The sequence below is a fragment of the Juglans microcarpa x Juglans regia genome, chromosome 6D, assembly GCF_004785595.1.
Source record: "Juglans microcarpa x Juglans regia isolate MS1-56 chromosome 6D, Jm3101_v1.0, whole genome shotgun sequence".
Taxonomy (NCBI): Eukaryota; Viridiplantae; Streptophyta; class Magnoliopsida; order Fagales; family Juglandaceae; genus Juglans; species Juglans microcarpa x Juglans regia.
The window spans coordinates 36540850-36561219 of NC_054604.1; the positions used below are offsets into that span (position 1 = coordinate 36540850).

General features: G+C 38.7%; 3 protein-coding genes across 3 annotated transcripts; 1 reads left to right on the forward strand and 2 right to left on the reverse strand.

Moving 5' to 3' along the window:
* Window positions 1–351: 351 nt before the first annotated feature.
* LOC121235160 (1-acyl-sn-glycerol-3-phosphate acyltransferase-like) lies at window positions 352–4157 on the reverse strand. The gene is given in 6 exon segments (XM_041131434.1): window positions 352–909; window positions 1515–1607; window positions 1684–1740; window positions 1742–1783; window positions 2299–2448; window positions 3750–4157. Coding segments are annotated over 6 exon segments (927 nt in total). The 5' UTR covers window positions 4068–4157; the 3' UTR covers window positions 352–642.
* A 6000-nt stretch (window positions 4158–10157) lies between these two features.
* On the forward strand, window positions 10158–17084 carry LOC121234872 (heat shock 70 kDa protein 16-like). Its single transcript, XM_041131002.1, has 10 exons — window positions 10158–10317; window positions 10724–12021; window positions 13155–13367; window positions 13808–13903; window positions 13997–14146; window positions 14556–14756; window positions 15216–15362; window positions 15441–15569; window positions 15660–15790; window positions 16577–17084. Exons 2-10 carry the CDS (start codon window positions 10852–10854, stop codon window positions 16665–16667), a joined length of 2328 nt encoding a protein of 775 aa, XP_040986936.1. The 5' UTR covers window positions 10158–10317; window positions 10724–10851; the 3' UTR covers window positions 16668–17084.
* Window positions 17085–19018: 1934 nt separating this feature from the next.
* LOC121235591 lies at window positions 19019–19438 on the reverse strand. Its single transcript, XM_041131931.1, has one exon. The coding sequence runs from the start codon at window positions 19436–19438 to the stop codon at window positions 19019–19021; it is 420 nt and encodes a 139-aa protein (XP_040987865.1).
* Between the last annotated feature and the right edge of the window lie 932 nt (window positions 19439–20370).

Sequence of the window (20370 nt, forward strand, 5' to 3'; positions counted from 1 at the left end):
TTCTTTTATCCTTCAGAATGTGCAAAGTTGTGACATAAAGACTGGTTTAGTTAAACAAAATAAAACTATCTTATCTCATTACGTAATTATTATAATTTTTTTAAATTTTTACATAAAATATAATGAATAATTTAATTTTTTTAAATTTTAAAACAAAATTATATTAAAAAATTATGTTTATAATAATATTTTATTCAACTTTTAACAAATATTTCATCTCATTTGAACTGCGTAACCAAACGAAAAAACAATGTTAAAGAATAACCACTAATCAAACCTGTGCTTGAGCATAAAATGGTTTTTTGCTACTACTGGAAAATGATGGCAACCAGTTACCCAGAAACATTGATGGGAATGAACTATACAAGCACATATACTGATATATATACATGAGTAAAAGGATCTCTGTATTCACTTCGATGCACTGAAGATGATCATACTCAATTTTACAAGGCTAAGAAAACCTAGTCAATAATTAATCTTGGACGAGCAAACTAAGCTTATTGCAAGAGAATTAGTGGTACAAAATATGACACTCAATCATGCTAATTGCAAACTCAATTCAATCAAGCTTATTGTAGCAAGTTTGCATTGGGACTTCCTTCTAAGAATCGAATGATCAGAAAGGATGATGCACCTCCACTATGAATTGGAACCATTTCTGGGATCTTCTACCACAAGAAGCCTATGAGACTCGGGGAGATGTTTGATATACAAGTCATGAATCATCTTAATGTAGCCGTCGATCTTGTCCGCTGTCCAATCATTGGTACTTATCGGAGGAAGATACCTTACTGTCAGAGGTGCTGGTCGAACATTTAAGCTGCCCTTCTTCCACGCTAGACGGGTACCTGTCAAGACCATGGGAACTATTGGGAGGCCTGACTGCAATGCCAAATGAACAAAGCCCTGCAATGGAAAGTGATAAACCAAATATTTGCTTTAACATATAGCATAAGCAAGAAAGTGCAAGAAAAGTTACCACATCAATTACATATCTAATAATAACAAAGAAACTATACATTGAAATGGCCAACTGATCATTCAGTATCATTTTTATTACAGTTAACAAAAAATATAGGGTTCCTGCCTTTATTTTCATGTATGTTTCCGTCTGCAAGATTTGATACAATATTTATTATCCATATAAAGGTCTCTATTAATCAAAGTAAAACAGATTTCACAATAAGAGTAATGTCATTCATCCGTTTGTTTATGTAATGCATTCCTCAATCTACTTCCAATTAGATGCACAGAAGTTTAGAACAATCACCAATTGAATTTCTGACCCACAAAGTGGAAGGGCCCAGGAGGATGCAAACTTCATTTATTACTCAAGTATTTGCTTAATACTCGAGAAAAGACCTCATCAATTACAAAGCTAGGCACACTGGCTTGGATTACCCTCAAGTGATGCCTGCCACTTTGGGCCATAGATAATACCACCATATATCCCACAATGTGATTTATATCATGAAGAAAACACCAAGTCTCAACACAGGAAAAGTTATTGCCTTTTTAAATGGGAGTAGCCGCCCATTTTTGGACCTGGTGCCCTCGGGAAAAATTATCAAAGATAGGTTGTTTTCCACTACTGCACAGGCTGCCTGGGCATAAGAAGGATCACAAGTTAGATACACTATTAAAAGAATCTCGGACCAACAATGTGGGGAAAATGGCCACCTGTTTCATGGATTCAATGGCTGCAGTTGGGTTGGAGCGATCTATGCAAAGGTGGTTTTGCCAAAACATAAAGTTGTCCAAATAGTGGGTACCAAATGATCTGCATAAAATACGTATTGGGTCATTGGAGTTCCTCAATCCATTCTAGAAAGTAAGTAAATCTGGCATGGGCATAGTGACTATATGAATAACTCTCCACTCTTGTATGCACCTGTACATTTTTTTTATAAGAAATCTGCACTAGTACATAGCAAAGATAAATCTAATGTTGAAGGAAACTAGCAAGTAAAAACACCTATGCTTAAATAGAGGATATATTAAAATCCATTTTCCACAGCACACCGTCTAGGGATAATATAATACAAGACAGAAGCATTTACAGTCTGCGTTTGGGTGGCGAGGAACCATAATCAAAGAAAATGGATCTTGATCAGCAGAGATGAGGGCAAGAAATGAGCATTTTTTTAATGGGGTGCAAATCTTCACCAAGAGGAGCCTTGTTCTCAACATTGCATGAGCATTGTCAAGGCTCAACTAACCATAATGGTGATACAGACAAATTAATTTTCAAAATACAAAAGATCTGCATGTTTATTCTTAAAGCATTGAACATACCTCCTTCTTGGCAATGCCAACAGTGCCTGTGGGAGTCAACCACATTATTAGGAAAATATCGAGAGGAGATACATGGTTACTGATATAAATGGCTCTCTTATTAGAAAATTCAGCACCCTGAATCTTTATAGGATTCCCAAGGATCCACATCTGCGATCAATGTTCTGAAGCATTAATCATCTACTGCAAAACCCCTCAAATTCTCCAAACTAAATAAACCGCAGGAAGCTAATACAAGAGAATATTGAACAGCAAGAGCCATATTGATGTGTTGTACTCTTCAAGTGTTGGTCAATGATTGGGGCGTCTTATTCAAATGCACTCCATGAAACCTAGGATGTTATGGGAAAATGTTTGCTGACCGTATGCTAGAACACATTGTCATATGTGCAACAAAGCGGTCACTTAAATCAGTCCAAATTCTCCGATATGGTATTGTTCTGTGTACGGATCCATTTCATAGAACTTACCTTTCTTTGATGCTTATGTATGAAGAGTCTGTGTTCGAAAATGTAGAGTATTCATTACTTTAACACGCTATGTAAGGTTCTCGTGAGAAATCTCTGTGAGTCTAAAATGTGAAATGCAAGCTGTAATTCGTTTTTCAGTAATTTATTTTGAAAGAAACTCTTTCTGAGCACTCTTTTCAATTTGCTGTGAATTAATATCTTTTGACCCGCCCGAGCATTTTCTGTTTTTCACGTACTGCTACAGATGATATTCCCAAATCAATGCCATGCTGTGGTCCAGTCAATGACTGCTAGAGTAAATGCTCAGACTTGTCAGCATTCAACGATCAAGAAAAAACAAGCCTTTTTTTCCACGGGCCTCTAACACTTAATTGTTACGAAATCTAAGGATAACTTTTCTCACAAAGTCTCTGACAATAATATATGGTTGCCCAAAAGGAATTACAATCTTATCTGGCTCAATTAATAGGTTGTTTCCCCTTGAGGAGAAGAACCATCGGCGGACTTTAATAGCTATGGCTGCTAACGCATTACATATCGGCTAACAAAAATGGGAAACTGGAAAAAAAAAAAAATGAACGAGGTCAAACACTGCATTCATACTCATATCCGTGAATTAAATAAAGTTCAAATGGAAAGGAGGTCTCCTAATCAGTGAAGAAAACAGTACATTAGGAGAAGCAGCAAACAATTCAAATAAATGCCAGCAAAGATCTTCTAGGGGTATGATATTGTACTGTTTTTTAAAAAAGAGTTCAAAGAAAATGGAAACAGCTCGTATCAGCCCAATTTAATTCTGTGGCCTAGTTTGAATCATATAGAAACAGCAGAAAGAAAAGGATGTCATTTTTCCTCAGTTCTTCAGCTCATACGCTACTCGACCATTGAGAAACACACAAATATTCAGCACCATAGCTATCTACTTCAAAACATCAGCACAAGCAAAAGCAACACGAACCATAAAATCAAAAGGTACCTTACCATTAATCTACCAGTAACATGTCCATATATGTTCCCCTGCCTGATCCTCTCATAAGGCCACGGTATAAGCGCGAGCATGATCAACGCCCAAACGAATGTCGTGACCATCATCGTCGCGAAACATATGACAACTCTAAGCCAAGATAGTAATACTGAGCCCCATCCCTCTTCATCCAAATGCATATTGGCCCTTAGCTTCGATCCCAGTTCTTTCGCCGGAATTTTCGGCGTTTCCTTCGCACTAAGTCTAGAGCTTGCATTGAAGCAGCTCTCCAATCTTCGAGTCCTCGGAAAAGAACTAGTTCCACTATTCTCCATAAGTCAATGATCAAAGTCTTTGCAGTGTTTGATTACAAACAAACAGAGAATACCTGAACAGGGCAAGAAAAGAACAGATACTTCAAACATTAATGTTAAATACAGTAGAATGTTGAGTATTTGGAGTCTGGTTCACGCTGCTCGAGCGAATACAAGTCAGAGAGCTTCGCTCGAAGAGAGCTCGACAGACTGCTCGAGCAGAAGCAAGTCAGAGAGGTTCGCTCGATGACCGCTCGACTCACAGCTCGAGCGGAGGGAAGTCAGAGAGCCTCGCTTAAGGAGCCGCTCAACTCACGGCTCGAGCGATTGCGGGAAACAGGTTCGCTCGACGCGGGCTCGACACGCCGCTCGAGCGAACATCATTAATTCTGCTGTTTTAGGGTTTCCGCCGTACAACATATATATAGTGTTGTTGTTTGACTTGTACTGTATGACTGTGAACAGTAGCCGTTCTACACCATTGTATTGTGATTCCTCATCTAATACAAATCCTCTGCAGCTCCCGTGGACGTAGGCAATTTGCCGAACCACGTAAATACTGTGTCGTGTGTGATTGCTTGTTTTTCTCGTGTCTATATTCACTTTATTGTCATAGTTTTTCACAACAATTGGTATCAAGAGCCAAGGTTAGGGTCTGAGAAATACGATGGCTGGAGAAGAAGTGAAAGTATCGGGGATCGAGAAGTTTGATGGCACGGATTATGGGTATTGGAGGATGCAGATAGAGGATTACCTCTATGGGAAGAAACTCCATCTTCCATTGTTGGGGAAGAAGCCGGATAGCATGTCAGTTGCTGATTGGACTCTGTTGGATCGACAGGTCCTGGGGGTTATTCGTCTAACCCTATCGAGATCCGTTGCACACAACGTCATCAAGGAGAAGACGACTGCGGATCTCATAGTGGCTTTATCAAGTATGTATGAAAAGCCGTCAGCAAATAATAAGGTACATCTGATGAAAAAGTTATTTAACTTAAAGATGTCAGATGGTACGTCTGTTGCACAACATCTGAATGATTTTAATACTATCACAAATCAATTGTCGTCTGTTGAAATTGAATTTGATGATGAGATACGTGCACTGATACTATTGGCATCACTGCCAAACAGTTGGGAAGCCATGAGGATGGCTGTTAGTAATTCTGCTGGTAAGTCAAAGTTGAAATATGATGACATCCGTGACTTGATTTTGGCTGAGGAGGTGCGTAGGAGAGATTCAGGCGAGACCTCAGGTTCGAGTTCAGCTCTGAATGTCGACTCTCGGGGAGAGCACAAGACAGGAACTCAAACAGAGGTAGATCAAAATCAAAGAATAGGGGCAAGAGCAAGTCAAGAACTGGTCAGCAGGCAATTTGTTGGAATTGTGGCAAAGCTGGCCACATAAAGAAGAATTGCAGAAATTCCAAGAAGACAGAGAATGATAGTGCTAATGTGGTAACTGAAGAATTACAGGATGCACTATTGCTTGCAGTTCATAGTCCAGTTGATGACTGGATACTTGATTCAGGGGCATCCTTCCATACATCTTCCCATCGGGAGATAATGCAAAACTATGTTGCAGGTGACTTTGGAAATGTGTATTTGGCTGATGGAGAAGCTTTGAACGTAATTGGAATGGGAGACATCGACATCGCACTCCCTAACAAGAACAAATGGACCTTGCAAAAGGTCAGACACATTCCTGAGTTAAAGAAGAACCTCATCTCTGTCGGGCAACTTGATGATTGTGGTCACTCAGTGGTGTTCTCAAATAGCACCTGGAAGGTCACCAAAGGGGCATTGGTACTGGCTCGGGGTAAGAAAACTGGTACACTCTATATGACTACTGGTTTGAATAACACTATTGCCACTACCGTTGCAGAGAGCACAGCACACTTGTGGCATTGCAGGCTTGGCCATATGAGTCAGAAGGGCATGAAAGAACTTCTGTCTAGAGGCAAGCTACCAGAATTGAAATCAATTGATCTCAGTATGTGTGAGAGCTGTATTATGGGGAAACAGAAGAAGGTCAGTTTCTTGAGGAGTGGTAGAACACTGAAGTCAGAGAGACTGGATCTTGTGCACACTGATGTGTGGGGACCTTCCCCAGTGGCATCCCTTGGAGGTTCTCGCTACTATGTTACATTTATTGATGATCACAGCAGGAAGGTATGGGTCTATTTTTTGAAACATAAATCTGATGTATTTAATGTGTTCAAAAATTGGAAAGCCATGGTTAAGACTGAAACAGATTTGAAGTTGAAATGCTTGAGGTCTGATAATGGTAGTGAGTATATTGATGGTGGGTTCAAGGAGTACTGTGCAACTCAGGGTATCAGAATGGAGAAAACCATTCCTGGGACACCACAGCAAAATGGAGTTACTGAACGTATGAACAGAACCATAAATGAGCGTGCTAGAAGCATGAGGCTGCACGCTGGGCTACCACCTACTTTCTGGGCAGATGCAGTTAGCACTGCAGTATACTTGATAAACAGAGGGCCGTCAGTTCCTTTGGATTGTGGATTGCCTGAGGAGACTTGGAGCGGGAAAGAGGTCAAATTTTCTCATCTTAAAATATTTGGTTGTCTTTCTTATGTTCTTATTGATTCTGATGCTCGTAATAAGCTTGAGGCCAAGTCAAGGAAATGTTATTTCATTGGCTATGGAGACGAGGCATTTGGCTATCGTTTCTGGGATGATCAGGGTTGGAAGATTATAAGAAGCAGAAATGTGATCTTCAATGAGAAGATTGTGTACAAAGACAACTCTAGTACAGTTGCTGAAGCAGCTTCCCAGGAGTTTGAGTTTGTGAGTTTGGATGATCTACCAGAGGTCACAGTGCAGTGCAGAGATGTGAGTGACGGGGAGAGTGGGTCCAACACACCCATTCCCATTATTCCGCAGTCAGATCCAGAGCCGTCCACTCCAATAGCTGCAGTTCGCAAGTCAGGTAGGACTATTCGTCCTCCACAGCGTTTTTCACCTTCTTTGAATTACATTTTGTTGACAGATGGTGGAGAACCACAGAGTTACCAAGAAACCTCGCAAGATGAAAATTCTAGCAAGTGGGAGTTGGCCATGAAGGATGAGATGGATTCCTTGTTAGGGAATCAGACATGGGAGTTGACAAAACTTCCATCAGGGAAGAAGGCATTACACAACAAGTGGGTGTACCGGGTGAAAACTGAGCATGATGGCAGTAAGAGGTACAAGGCCAGACTTGTTGTAAAAGGCTTTCAACAGAAACAGGGCATTGACTATTCTGAGATCTTTTCTCCTGTGGTAAAAATCACAACCATCAGGCTAGTTTTGGCTATGGTTGCTGCTGAAGATCTATTTCTTGAGCAGTTAGATGTGAAGACAGCTTTTCTTCATGGAGATCTTGAAGAAGACATCTACATGCACCAACCTGAGGGGTTTGTGGTACAGGGAAAGGAAGGTTCAGTTTGCAGATTAAAGAAAAGCTTGTATGGCCTGAAACAAGCTCCCAGACAGTGGTACAAGAAATTTGATGGTTTCATGTGTAGTGCAGGGTACAGCAGATGTCAGGCAGATCATTGTTGCTATGTCAAACAGTTTGACAATTCTTACATTATTTTGCTGCTATATGTGGATGACATGCTCATTGCAGGGGCTAGTATTGATGAGATCAACAGTCTGAAGAAGCAGATGTCAGAGCATTTTGCAATGAAGGATTTGGGAGCTGCAAAGCAAATCCTTGGCATGAGAATTGTTAGAGACAGAGTCAGAGGCACTTTGAGACTCTCACAGGCTGAGTATGTGAAAAAGGTACTCAACCGGTTTAGTATGGACAAGGCCAAGCCAGTTGGCACACCATTAGGGAGTCATTTCAAACTCAGCAAGGATCAGGCACCAAAGTCAGAAGAGGAACAAGACTATATGAGTAAGGTTCCTTATGCCTCAGCTATTGGGTCACTTATGTATGCTATGGTTTGCACTAGACCAGATATTGCCCATGCAGTGGGAGTTGTGAGTAGATACATGAGTAATCCTGGAAAACAACATTGGAAGCAGTGAAGTGGATTTTGAGGTACTTAAAAGGCTCCTCAGAAACGTGCTTGTGTTTCTCAGGAGAGGGCTTAGAGGTGCAAGGCTATGTTGATGCTGACTTAGCTGGAGACATTGATAGCAGAAAAAGTACCACAGGTTTTGTTTACACTCTGGGTGGTACTGCAGTTTCATGGGGTTCTAATCTACAGAAGACAGTTTCTTTGTCTACTACAGAAGCTGAATATATTGCAGTTTCAGAAGCTGCAAAAGAGATGGTTTGGATACAGGGCTTCTTGGAGGAATTGGGTAAAAAGAATCAGAATAGCACTCTCTACAGTGACAGTCAGAGTGCCATATTTCTTGCCAAGAACCCAGCATTTCATTCCAAGACTAAACACATTCAGATCAGGTATCACTTTATACGATTATTGTTGGATGATGGACAGTTGCTACTTGAGAAAATTTGTGGAAGTAAGAACCCTGCTGATATGTTGACAAAGGGTGTTACACTTGAGAAATTGAAGTTGTGCGCAACTTCAGTTGGTCTTCTAGCGTGAAGACAGGAGATGTGAGTTGCAGAGGTGGAGGATATCATGTTTGAGGCAGGGGCGACAATGTGAGTGTACCAGTCTCCAAGTGGGAGAATTGTTGAGTATTTGGAGTCTGGTTCACGCTGCTCGAGCGAAGCGTCTAGCCGCTCGAGCGAATACAAGTCAGAGAGCTTCGCTCGAAGAGAGCTTGACAGACTGTTCGAGCAGAAGCAAGTCAGAGAGGTTCGCTCGATGACCGCTCGACTCACGGCTCGAGCGGAGGGAAGTCAGAGAGCCTCGCTTAAGGAGCCGCTCGACTCACGGCTCAAGCGATTGCGGGAAACAGGTTCGCTCGACGCGGGCTCGACACGCCGCTCGAGCGAACATCATTAATTCTGCTGTTTTAGGGTTTCCGCCGTACAACATATATATAGTGTTGTTGTTTGACTTGTACTGTATGACTGTGAACAGTAGCCGTTTTACATCATTGTATTGTGATTCCTCATCTAATACAAATCCTCTGCAGCTCCCGTAGACGTAGGCAATTTGCCGAACTACGTAAATACTGTGTCGTGTGTGATTGCTTGTTTTTCTCGTGTCTATATTCACTTTATTGTCATAGTTTTTCACAACATAGAAAGCGTACCGTTTGGCTGAATCCTAGTCAAACATATATCGCATATTCTATATAGAAGGTTTAAGAAACAAAGTACCAAAGCCTCAAAATATGCAAGTAACTACCTCGACACTGGAAACAAAAGGACCATGAAACTTCCAATTTTCAAATGAGATAATGTTTGTACAAACGCATAAAGCCTAACTAAATCGACTTGGAGCTTATACGTTGAAGAGAAGCCAATAAGTCCCATATATAGAGAGTACCATAAACATGGGCCATAGAAAGAAAAGAGGAATGTGGTCATGACTTGTGTTACTTAGGTTGAAAAACGGTCATACGTTAAATCAAACATTAATCTCTGTAGTTAGTGTCGTGTCTATATTCAACACTGTTTTAAGTTCATAGCCACGGACCAAAAAAAGTCATCCCCCAATTAGTCTGATGCATCGTGTGAACAGCAAAGAGGATTGGACAATCACGCAACTAGGATAACGGGTGAATCCGCTATCCTAAACCGACAATTGAGATAAAAGCTTTGAATGAGGCAATCCATCCGCCTGTCCGAGTGAAGGGGTTACTAATACTGTATTAGCAATATACATTAATAGAATTGATCATCTGAAAGGTGAGACATAACATTATTATTTTTTTTTTTTTTATACAAGAGATGAAGAGTTTTGAATCTAAATTTTTTATTTTAAAAATCGGATCATATCTCATTTGGCCATAGCCTCTTGGCAAGACTCGTACGTTATTGAATCCAAAATCTTACCCTTAAATTTTTAGCTAAGCTGTTGACCAAACTGCTGTCGTTTGGCTTCTCCAGGTCGTCGAGCGCGACTCTTTGACCCAAAAATCAAGAACTACAGGGGTTTTAAAATAAATGTGCAAAAGTTAAGGGCACCACTGAAAAAACTATTATTCTGGTCCAGCCGCCCCACCAGACTCGCTTATTTATTATTTCTCAAAAATGGTGGAGTTTTCGCGAACAAGCCGCAGGCTTTATCTCCCCGCCACCGATCGCTTGCTCTATCGTAATCTTCTTCATTTTCCTGGTTTCCATTTCGGTTTCGTGGAATTTTTCGTCGAAAAATAGTCTCTGAATCAGGTAATTTGTCCTTCTTAACCAGGCAAAGTTCTCTGCTGCTTCTCTAATTGGATTTTTTATGGATTAGCTTGTGAGAGAGAACTTTGCCCTGTTTTTGGTTGCTGCGAAAATGGGAAGAAATTTTTTAGTTTCTGTGTCTTTTTGTTTTGGCTTTAATAGTTGCGAGGTCACTAGATGTATGCTAATTGATTGGCTTCGGATTGAACGTGGAATTTAGAATATTTTGATTTAGTGGTCACTACTAATGTATGGCTCTAATAATTTTTAACACCCTTTAATTTTTAATTTGCACTCGAAATATCCTTGATTCGAGTAGAGTGAATTTACATTTCTTTGGATGTTGGTTTACGGGCTTGGGCATTCTCACCATTATGTTTTCTTGTTTAAATTTTGAATATTGTTGTAGGGAAACTTAAGGTTTGTGGAAAAGATCCAAGGTATAAAGTCTTGAGTTGGTTGGTTGGGGAAAGTGAGAATTCGGACTTAATCAAGTTGCTTCTTCTTTTGGTTTGCGCTGAAACCAAATCAGTCGAAATGAGTGTGGTGGGATTTGATATTGGAAATGAGAACTGTGTTATTGCCGTGGTGAAGCAAAGGGGTATTGATGTTTTGTTGAATGATGAATCAAACCGTGAAACCCCGGCTGTGGTATGTTTTGGGGAGAAGCAACGGTTTATGGGATCTGCTGGTGCTGCTTCTGCAATGATGAACCTGAAATCCACAATATCTCAGGTCAAAAGACTAATTGGCAGGAAATTCTCAGATGTGGATGTGCAGAACGAGCTAAAAAAGCTGCCTTTTGAAACTTCTGAAGGTCCGGATGGGGGCATTTTGATTCACTTGACGTACCGGGTTGAGAGCCATACATTTACACCAGTGCAGATTCTGGCAATGCTCTTTGCTCATTTGAAAGAGATAACAGAGAAACGTTTGGAAATGCCCATTTCAGATTGTGTAATCGGGATCCCATCATACTTTACGGACTTGCAGAGACGTGCATATTTGAATGCTGCGACAATTGCTGGGTTAAAGCCTTTGAGATTGATGCATGACTGTACTGCTACTGCACTTAGTTTTGGAATTTATAAAACAGATTTCCCCAGCTCTGGACCAACTTACGTTGTATTTGTTGACATTGGCCATTGTGATACCCAGGTCTCTATTGCATTATTTGAGGCTGGACATATGAGGATATTATCACATACTTTTGACATAAGCTTGGGAGGGCGAGACTTTGACGAAGTTTTGTTTACTTATTTTGCTTCAAAATTTAAAGAGCAGTATGGTATTGATGTGTACTCTAATATCAAGGCATGTATCAGGCTGAGGGTAGCATGCGAGAAGCTGAAGAAAGTGTTGAGTGCAAACCCAGAGGCACCTCTAAATATTGAGTGTCTGATGGAGGAGAAAGATGTCAAGGGATTTATTAAGAGGGAAGAATTCGAGAAGCTAGCTTCGGGATTATTGGATAGGATGAGCATTACTTGTAACAAAGCCTTGGCTGATGCAGGGTTGGCTGCAGAGAAGATCCATTCTGTTGAGCTAGTTGGCTCAGGATCTAGGATTCCAGCTATTACAAGATTGTTAGCTTCGATATTCAGGAGGGAACCCAGCCGGAAACTGAATGCGAGTGAATGTGTGGCACGTGGATGTGCTCTTCAGTGTGCAATGCTTAGTCCAGTTTTTAGAGTTAGAGAATATGAGGTTTGTATTTCAAAATGAATTCTCAGTTCTTTCCCCCTCTGCTTTTTAGGACGATCGGGGGTACTCATACTCCGGCAGCTCTAGAGGAGTTTGCTCACTTGCCAATATTTGTCCTGAGCATACTTCAATAAACATTTAAGCCATAATGTTTATCTTTAGCCATACACCACTGCTTATGTTTAACCAAACTGCTATAGTATATCATTCTATTTATTTGAATATCATAGCATCATATATATCTGACTGTGCAATGCACGATATATTCCAAAAGGTGCTGACTTCACTCATGTAAACAAAGTGCATTACTACGCATTACAGATCTAGTTTTGGTGGGCTTTGAGCTCAGCTGCCTTGCATGCTTTGGATGAAAAGAATGATAACAATAATAATAACTTATAAGCAACTATAGTTTTCCTTAAACAAAGACAGGATCACTTGCATCCATTGTAAAGTTCTGGAAAAAACATTGTTGACCATTAGGCCCACAGGTCAGTCATGTTACTAGCAATAAATCTGTTGATCGTCGAATTGGAAATTTTTTTTTTTTTTTTTTTGATGTTGGGGAACCTCTCCAAGGCAGGGCCCTTCGGACCCACCCCTACAAAGTAAACCTCGGTTCCGTGCACTGCACCCTCGGAAGTTTCCCTACACGGAACTGGTTAAATCGTTGGTTTTTCACCAGGGGGTGTGGCTCCTAAAGATTGTTTGCACCCAAGAGGATTTGAACCTTGGACTTGGGGGGAGCATTCCCTCAAGCCCAAGGCCTTTACCACTCGAGCCAACCCCTAGGGATTGGAAATAATATGATTTCCAAAGTACTAAAATTGTGCTATCTTGTGCCATATGATCTGACTTAGCAACTTATATATCTGTTTAGTCTTATGCCTCGTTTGTTTTCGCAGATGAGAAGAGATGAGTTGAGATAAAAGTTGAAAATTGAATAAAGTATTGTTAGAATATATAGAATATATTTTTTAATATTATTTTTGTTTTGAGATTTGAAAAAGTTGAATATTTTGTGTGAAAAATTAGAAAATTTATAATGATTAGATGAGATGAGACGAGAATGATTGTGAAACAAACGAGGCTTTATTCTATTTTGTAAGCAATTCCCTTTGCATTTTATCATACAGGTTCAAGATATTATACCTTTCTCCATAGGATTTTCATCAGAAGAAGGCTCAATTTGCACGGGTTCAAATGGTGTGCTGTTTCCTAGACGCCAACCAATTCCAAGCCTTAAGGTTCTATCATTTCAACGAAGCTATTTGTTCCATTTGGAAGCATTCTATGCCAATCCACATGAACTGCCCCCTGGTGTCTCACCAAAGATTAGTTGTTTCACGGTATGCATACTTGGAGGTGTTTTGCTTGCATGAAAAAGTTTAGGAACTCCTCCTTTGAATTCTGATTCATTTACATTATCTTATTTGAGGCTTCATTTTAAAATAAGCTGTTGATTTATTTTGTGCACATCCTTTTAGTACGCTGCAAATCAATAAAGCCATTCACAAATACCTCAAGCTCGACCCAGCTTTGTGTTTGTTTATCAAAACTAGTGGGCTTGAGTTATCGATTATTTATATATGGGAAGAGCACTTGGAACTGCAAATATCAGCTGAGTCAATGGGAACTTTGTGTTTTGCTAGAGTTTGCGTCTATCTATACAGTACCGACAATTGTACATTCTATGAACTGAGGACTTCTCAGAGTTGAACTTTTTACTCCTTTTCTCTTGGCATGATAACATCATTTCTATCTTATCAACCATCTTTTCCTTTCACAGATTGGCCCTTTCCACAGCTCCCATGGTGAAAAGGCAAGGGTTAAAGTTAAAGTTCAATTGAACCTCCATGGAACTGTCAGTGTTGAATCAGCTTGGGTTAGTGAGGAGTCTCATTTTGTTTTCACCTATTTGAGTTTGTCATTTTTGTTGAACTTTTATGATGTGGTATAAATCTTATTATGACTTCAGTTGATAGAAGATCATGTAGATGATACAGTCACAAGCAGCAATATTCATTCGAATATAGATAAAATGGATGCTGAATGTGCTGCTTCTGATATGGTTGCAAACGGTGTTGAAGATAGTACCCGTGCACAGTCTAAATCTTCACATGCTTCTGTAAGTTTTAATCAATCACGTCCTTATTGTGCAGCACTATTTGTTTCTCCATGTGTCTATCTGTAAGCACGCACTGACCTCGTCATTAAATTAGTAACCATGTTTCCTTCTTGGATGTTTCAGAAGATATTGTTGAGGGTTGGAAGTGCATAACTAACTTTATAATCACTTCTCCACAATATTCTTCATCATGGCACTGGTAACTTGTTAGAGGAAATTTTAATTTTTATATTAGCACCATTTAAGAATAAAGCATGGATCTTCAAAGTGGAAAATGGTTTTGATACTGAGGGAGTACATATGGATGAGTATGTTATTTATGTTTTGTCAAAGTTCATGTATTTTTCTGAAAAATTAAATGTTAAAGCCATGTGGGAAATGTAAACTAACTCATAGAACCCTCCTGCAGGCTGAGGGAATAAGAAGTGATAAAGTGACCAGGAGGCTTGAAATACCGGTTAGCGAAAGTATCTATGGTGGAATGACCGAGGCTGAGCTCTCTGATGCCCAAGAAAAAGAAACTCAGCTGGCCCAACAGGACAGAGCTATGGAACAAACCAAATACAAGAAGAACGCCCTGGAGTCTTATGTGTATGATATGCGAAATAAGGTATAACTTGTGTAATTATTCTGACACGTAAAATATATGCTTTTGTTTTATGACTAAACCTGATCGTACACTAGGTTGACTTCAATTTGGTTGTCATGCACCTCTATTAGCTACCTGGTTTTATGGAGGAAGTAGTATGACTTGATGCCCACGCTCTGATATGATAAATTTATCTTCTGAACTTCCTTTATTTTTTATTTTAGGCAACTTAGTTTCTTGATTGTTAGATAGGGTTATATTACATTGTTACAGGGCGATTTATAGTATTAGTGCATGGTGCTCGTGCTATTAACTCATCAGTCTTAACATTCACTATTTTGTGGGAAATATCTTAATGCTGTTCGCATCATTATCCATCTCGTGGAATGACTGACGGAAACAATTAAGATGGGTGTTTTAGTTCATACTTCCATCTTTCAATGAACGGGCTTCTGAAATAATCATGTGTATGATAAATAGCTATTCAACACTTATCGGAGCTTTGCAAGTGACCATGAGAGAGAGGGCATCTCTAGCAGGCTACAGCAGACAGAGGAGTGGCTTTATGAGGATGGGGTTGATGAAACGGAAAGTGCTTATACTTCAAAACTAGATGATCTTAAGAAGGTTATTTTCACTTTTCTAAATTCACTAGTTTGTCTTCATATTTTCTTCTCCTTGCTTGACTCTCTCTGTGTTTTATAGTTGGTGGATCCAATAGAGAATCGTTATAAGGATGAAGCAGCAAGAGCACAAGCAAGAAGAGATCTGCTCAAGTCCATTGTGGATTATAGTAAGGCAGTTGATTCAATCCCACCCAAGGATCGAGAGACGGTATGATATGAAATTGCCAATGATGACAATTACTAATCTCATGCTGTTTTGATGATGTTTCCAATGTTTTTAACTTTCCATTACTTTCAGATCATTAATGAGTGCAATAAAGCAGAGAAGTGGCTAATAGAGAAATCCCAACAGCAAGATGCCACGCCTAAGAACATGGATCCAGTATTATGGTCAAGCGATATCCAGAGCAGGAAAGAGGATTTGGACACGTATTACTCTTGTGCTCCTTTTATATGCATTTCACATATTTGCAAGTTATATTGTTCCATATAGTTAGGACAGAAGACACAGAACCTGAATGTGGGAGTACAGGATCCAATTTTTCATAAGCCAATTATGTGATATCCCATATGATATGGATAAAGGTGGGTGGTGTATGAAATTTCGCATTGTTTGGGAATGAGAAGTTATTGTTCTTTATAAGGTACCAATGGGATTCCATATGTATCATTGACTAGTCATTTTGGAGTATAGGCCATGTGGTTTGGGCCTTCCATTGAGACGTTACAAATGGTATCATTGACAGGTTCAACCAGAAATGTGAGACTTGAGTCATGCCACCTACAATGGACAGGCTCGACTAGGACGTCGGGAATTTAAGAGGGGTAGATTGTGATACCCCATATAATATGGATAAGGGTGGGTAGTGTATGGGATCCCACATTGCTTGGAAATGAGAAGTTTTTGTTCTTTATAAGGTTCCAATAAGACTTCAATTGTATCGTTGACTAGTCATTTTGGAGTATAGGCCATGTGATTTGAGTCTTTCATTGAGGCATTACAAATTACGTAATCTTTTACTGAAAATTGAATTTCCAAATTGGTGAGCTTAAGCATTGTACTTTATAGCAATGGCTTATATAGGGAAAAGATGTCATATATGAAAGGGTATGATATGTTGTGTGGTAGGATGATTTCATGCATTTTGCATCCTAGCACTCTTCTCACTGTTAATCTCCAATACCCTTAGAGAGTTTAACGATGTTTTGTTGCAGGACATGCAAGCATATACTGAGATCAAAGGCTTCTTCTCCAAATCCAGAGAAATCGGGGCCAGACCAGCACGACACTTCCAGTCACGCATGAGAAGTCTGACGTATTGATGCCTCCATAGGGTTGAGAATAGAGATCCTCATCTGATCTTGACAAATGTAGATCTCGCTTCATTTTTATTTTTTATTTTTATTTTTTGAAATAAAGTCTCTCTCTTTTGTGAACCGGGACATGGGGTGTTAGTAATAGAAGAGGTTTGTAGTCAATGTATGCCCCAGTTTTTGCGTGAACGTCAATGTCTCTCTGCTGGTGCTTTTTGTACAATTGGTAATGTAAACAGTTGTAGCTGCTGTTAAAATTGGGTTCCGCGGGCAGCTTCTTGGTATAGGACTGAAATTTGTGTGAAAGTTCAATTTAGTGGTGTATTTGTTTTACAAGAATTTTAGAGCTAAAAATATACAATCGGTGCTTGCTCACATCACCACTCTCAGATAGATGTCTTCTCGTGTTCTTTAGTAATGCTCTCTCTCTCTCTCTCTCTCTCTCTCTCTCTTCCTTTTTCATGTTTAGAAGCCATATGCTTAAAGCTTTTGTGTTTTTTCCTCCTTTGGGATGAACAATGGCCGGTCTGCTGCCATCCCGCCAGTTTCCTAGGCCACTGATTTACAAGGCACAAGAAGCAACGTTACAGAACAGTGGGCGAATGTGCTTGATGCGCTGCACAAAGTGGCACATGCCGTCGTCTAGTTTGTATAATGAAGTTTTTGAAAATGTTTGTGAACGATAAAAAGTAATAATAGAATATTAAATAGTAATAAAATATAGATAAAAAATAATGATTGTGTTTGTGTTTAGATAGCGAGTTATTTTGAAGTATTATGTAAATAATAGTAAAAAAAAAATATTAATTTATAGTACATAGTAATAAATAATAATAATAATAATAATAATAATTTATTTAAAAATCGTACCCACCCGAGTTTCCAAGCCAACCTACTGTATTAAATGGAGCAAGGGTCTGGTCAATAAAGTAGTAGGACAGAGGTCTCGTGTCAGTGCATTAAGGCCTCGTTTGTTTTCAAGAAACATCTCATCTCATCTCATCTCACTTCATTATTATAATTTTCTCAAATTTTTATATAAAATAAGATAAATAATTCAATTTTTTCAAATCTCAAAATAAAAATAATATTAAAAAATATATTCTAATAATAATTTATTTAATTTTTTAATTTTAATCTTAACTCATTTCATCTCATCTCTAAAAACAAACGGGCCCTAAATCGGCTTAGACATTTTCTGGCGATATTTCGATCGGTTCCTATATAAACTCTTCGTCATCACCAGGATCAGTACCTATCGAATGGCAGTAGAAGGAGAGAGAGATAGATGTAGTATTATAAAATTATTTATACAATTATATTTTAAATGAAGAATATTTTTATAAAATATCTTATAAAATAATATTATTTTATAAAAATACTTTTACCTTATAATATTTTTATAAAATATATTATGAAAAAGTGTTGTGTGTATATATTACCCATCATATATATATATATATATATATATATATATATAATATATCCTTCTTTAATGCAAATAGTTCGTGGGTCGGAATGGGAGAAAACTGAGCGAGTCATTGTATGCATGGGCGTCCCTTGAAGATTGATATATAGCACAAATAGCAAATTTTCTGAATTTTCTAACATTATAAACACCCGAATTTTTCACATAATTTTTCGAATTATAAGTGAAATTAAGCTGTGATTTATGTACTTGTTTTTATTTGAGATTAAATGGAAGCTTATAGACAATTTTTTATATTAAAATTATTATTTTGCCTTTATATATATAATCAATTAATTGGATAATTTATATTCTTAACTTTTCGACTTCTTCTATTTATTAAAGCATTTCTCGAAAGAGAGAGAGAGATATTGATAACACGTCATGCACTTTTATTTTAATCATTACATTATGATTAGAGCTCATATATACGAAGTAGTGGACTGACTCAGCAATTTCCATATTCCATTTGCTAAATGATCACTCAAATGATAAGGAATTAATTATTAAGAGAAGATAAAAAATAAAAAAAAGAACATCTCTGCCTCAAAAAAGAAAAAAAAAAAGAAAGAAAGAAAGTGGTATTCACAGTGGACAAAAAATCTATGAAAAAGTGCCATGCATTGATCTGCTTCCGAGCCCCATTCCACCTCACTTCCTTTTACTGTTTACAAAACGAAAGACCAGTAGTTCTTACGACGTACGTGACGTTGACTACTTCACATCCGATAATTCAGAGGAACAGATCAAAGCAAAGAAAGAGTCTTCAATCTATCATTTTCATCCTCATCACCGCTACCATCACATGTACGTACGTGTATTCATCACTGCAGCTAGCTAGCTACCTAATTTACAGTTTTACACCTCGAGATTTCTCAATTCACTTCAGGAATACTCTGCAGGGCAGGCCTCCAGGACCGTTGATGCGTCTCGTATTGATCGCTGGCATTCATCAGCTGGGCCAAAACTTGATGCACAGTCAGATCCTTAATGTCCACACTACCCAGCAACTCCTCCAGCTGCTTCCTTGTGATCTTGATCTTCACCTCGGTAATTTTTGTGGCGGCACTTGTTGCTGTTGCAGATGAAGAAGTAAAACCGCGGCCTCTGTCGTGTCCGAGAACTCCCTTCTCTTCCGTCTTCGAGGCCTTGTCGTCGCCGGCCATCTCATGACCGCGCTTATCCGGGCCAGCTGCATAAAGCAGGCCAAATTCATCGTTTGCCGGAGACCCCCAGTCGTCACCACCCCATTGAATGGAAGACTGATCATGACCATGCCGTAAACAATTTCCCATGATATGATCTTTTGCTTATGATTTGTAATTATCTGTTATGTATATATTTTGGTTTTCCGTTTGTTTTGTGGAGATCGATGGATCGAGAGAGCAAGGTTTTGGTCCTTTTGGATATGGATAGGTGTGGCCTGTGGGTACTTTTACGTGTAGTATATATAGAGGGAAAAGGTGGGTGGTGATCTTAAAGAGAAATGGTATTATATATATATATATATATATATATAATTGGCCAGGGAAATTAGAGAAAGGGTCAAACATAATTTGTTGCCACGTGTGACATGTCCTACGTGGCATGCAGGTGACTGGGGGCCGGTTTGAGTTTGACCTCATCATGATTGATTTTCGGATTGATTCCAACTGATCAAAAGGTTTTGTGATGACTTCCACGTACGTAATTGGTAACTAATTAAGAGCCAGCCAGCCGTCGGTGGGCGCGCGATCTAATTCGACGTGCATGGCGGCTTGGTTTGCCTTTGCTAGCTTTGAATTTCAATTCAAAAAATAATGTTCAATATTTAGGTTTTCTCTTTGTCGAATATATCATGACTTCATGGTCATGGTAATGCATATATGCAGGTTGCTTGAGCTAGCAGCTAGCTATAGCTTACATTTTATACATATTTTTCAATGGATTTATGTTTTTTTTTTTTAAATGACAACAATTTTTTTTTAAGAGAAATGCTACAGTTATAAAAAGATCTCATAAATTGACATGATTTCATATGATACGTTAGTTTTACAATTTAACATATCATATTAAACCATATCAGTTTGTGAGTTTATTGTTATGGCTAAAACATCTTTTTTTTTATATGTTAAAAGCCAATTAAATGGGAATAAAAAAAATAGGATACATGCATACATATATACATACATACATATAATATTTCTATGGTCATGCATGATTTTTTTTTAAAAAAAAAAAATCCGCA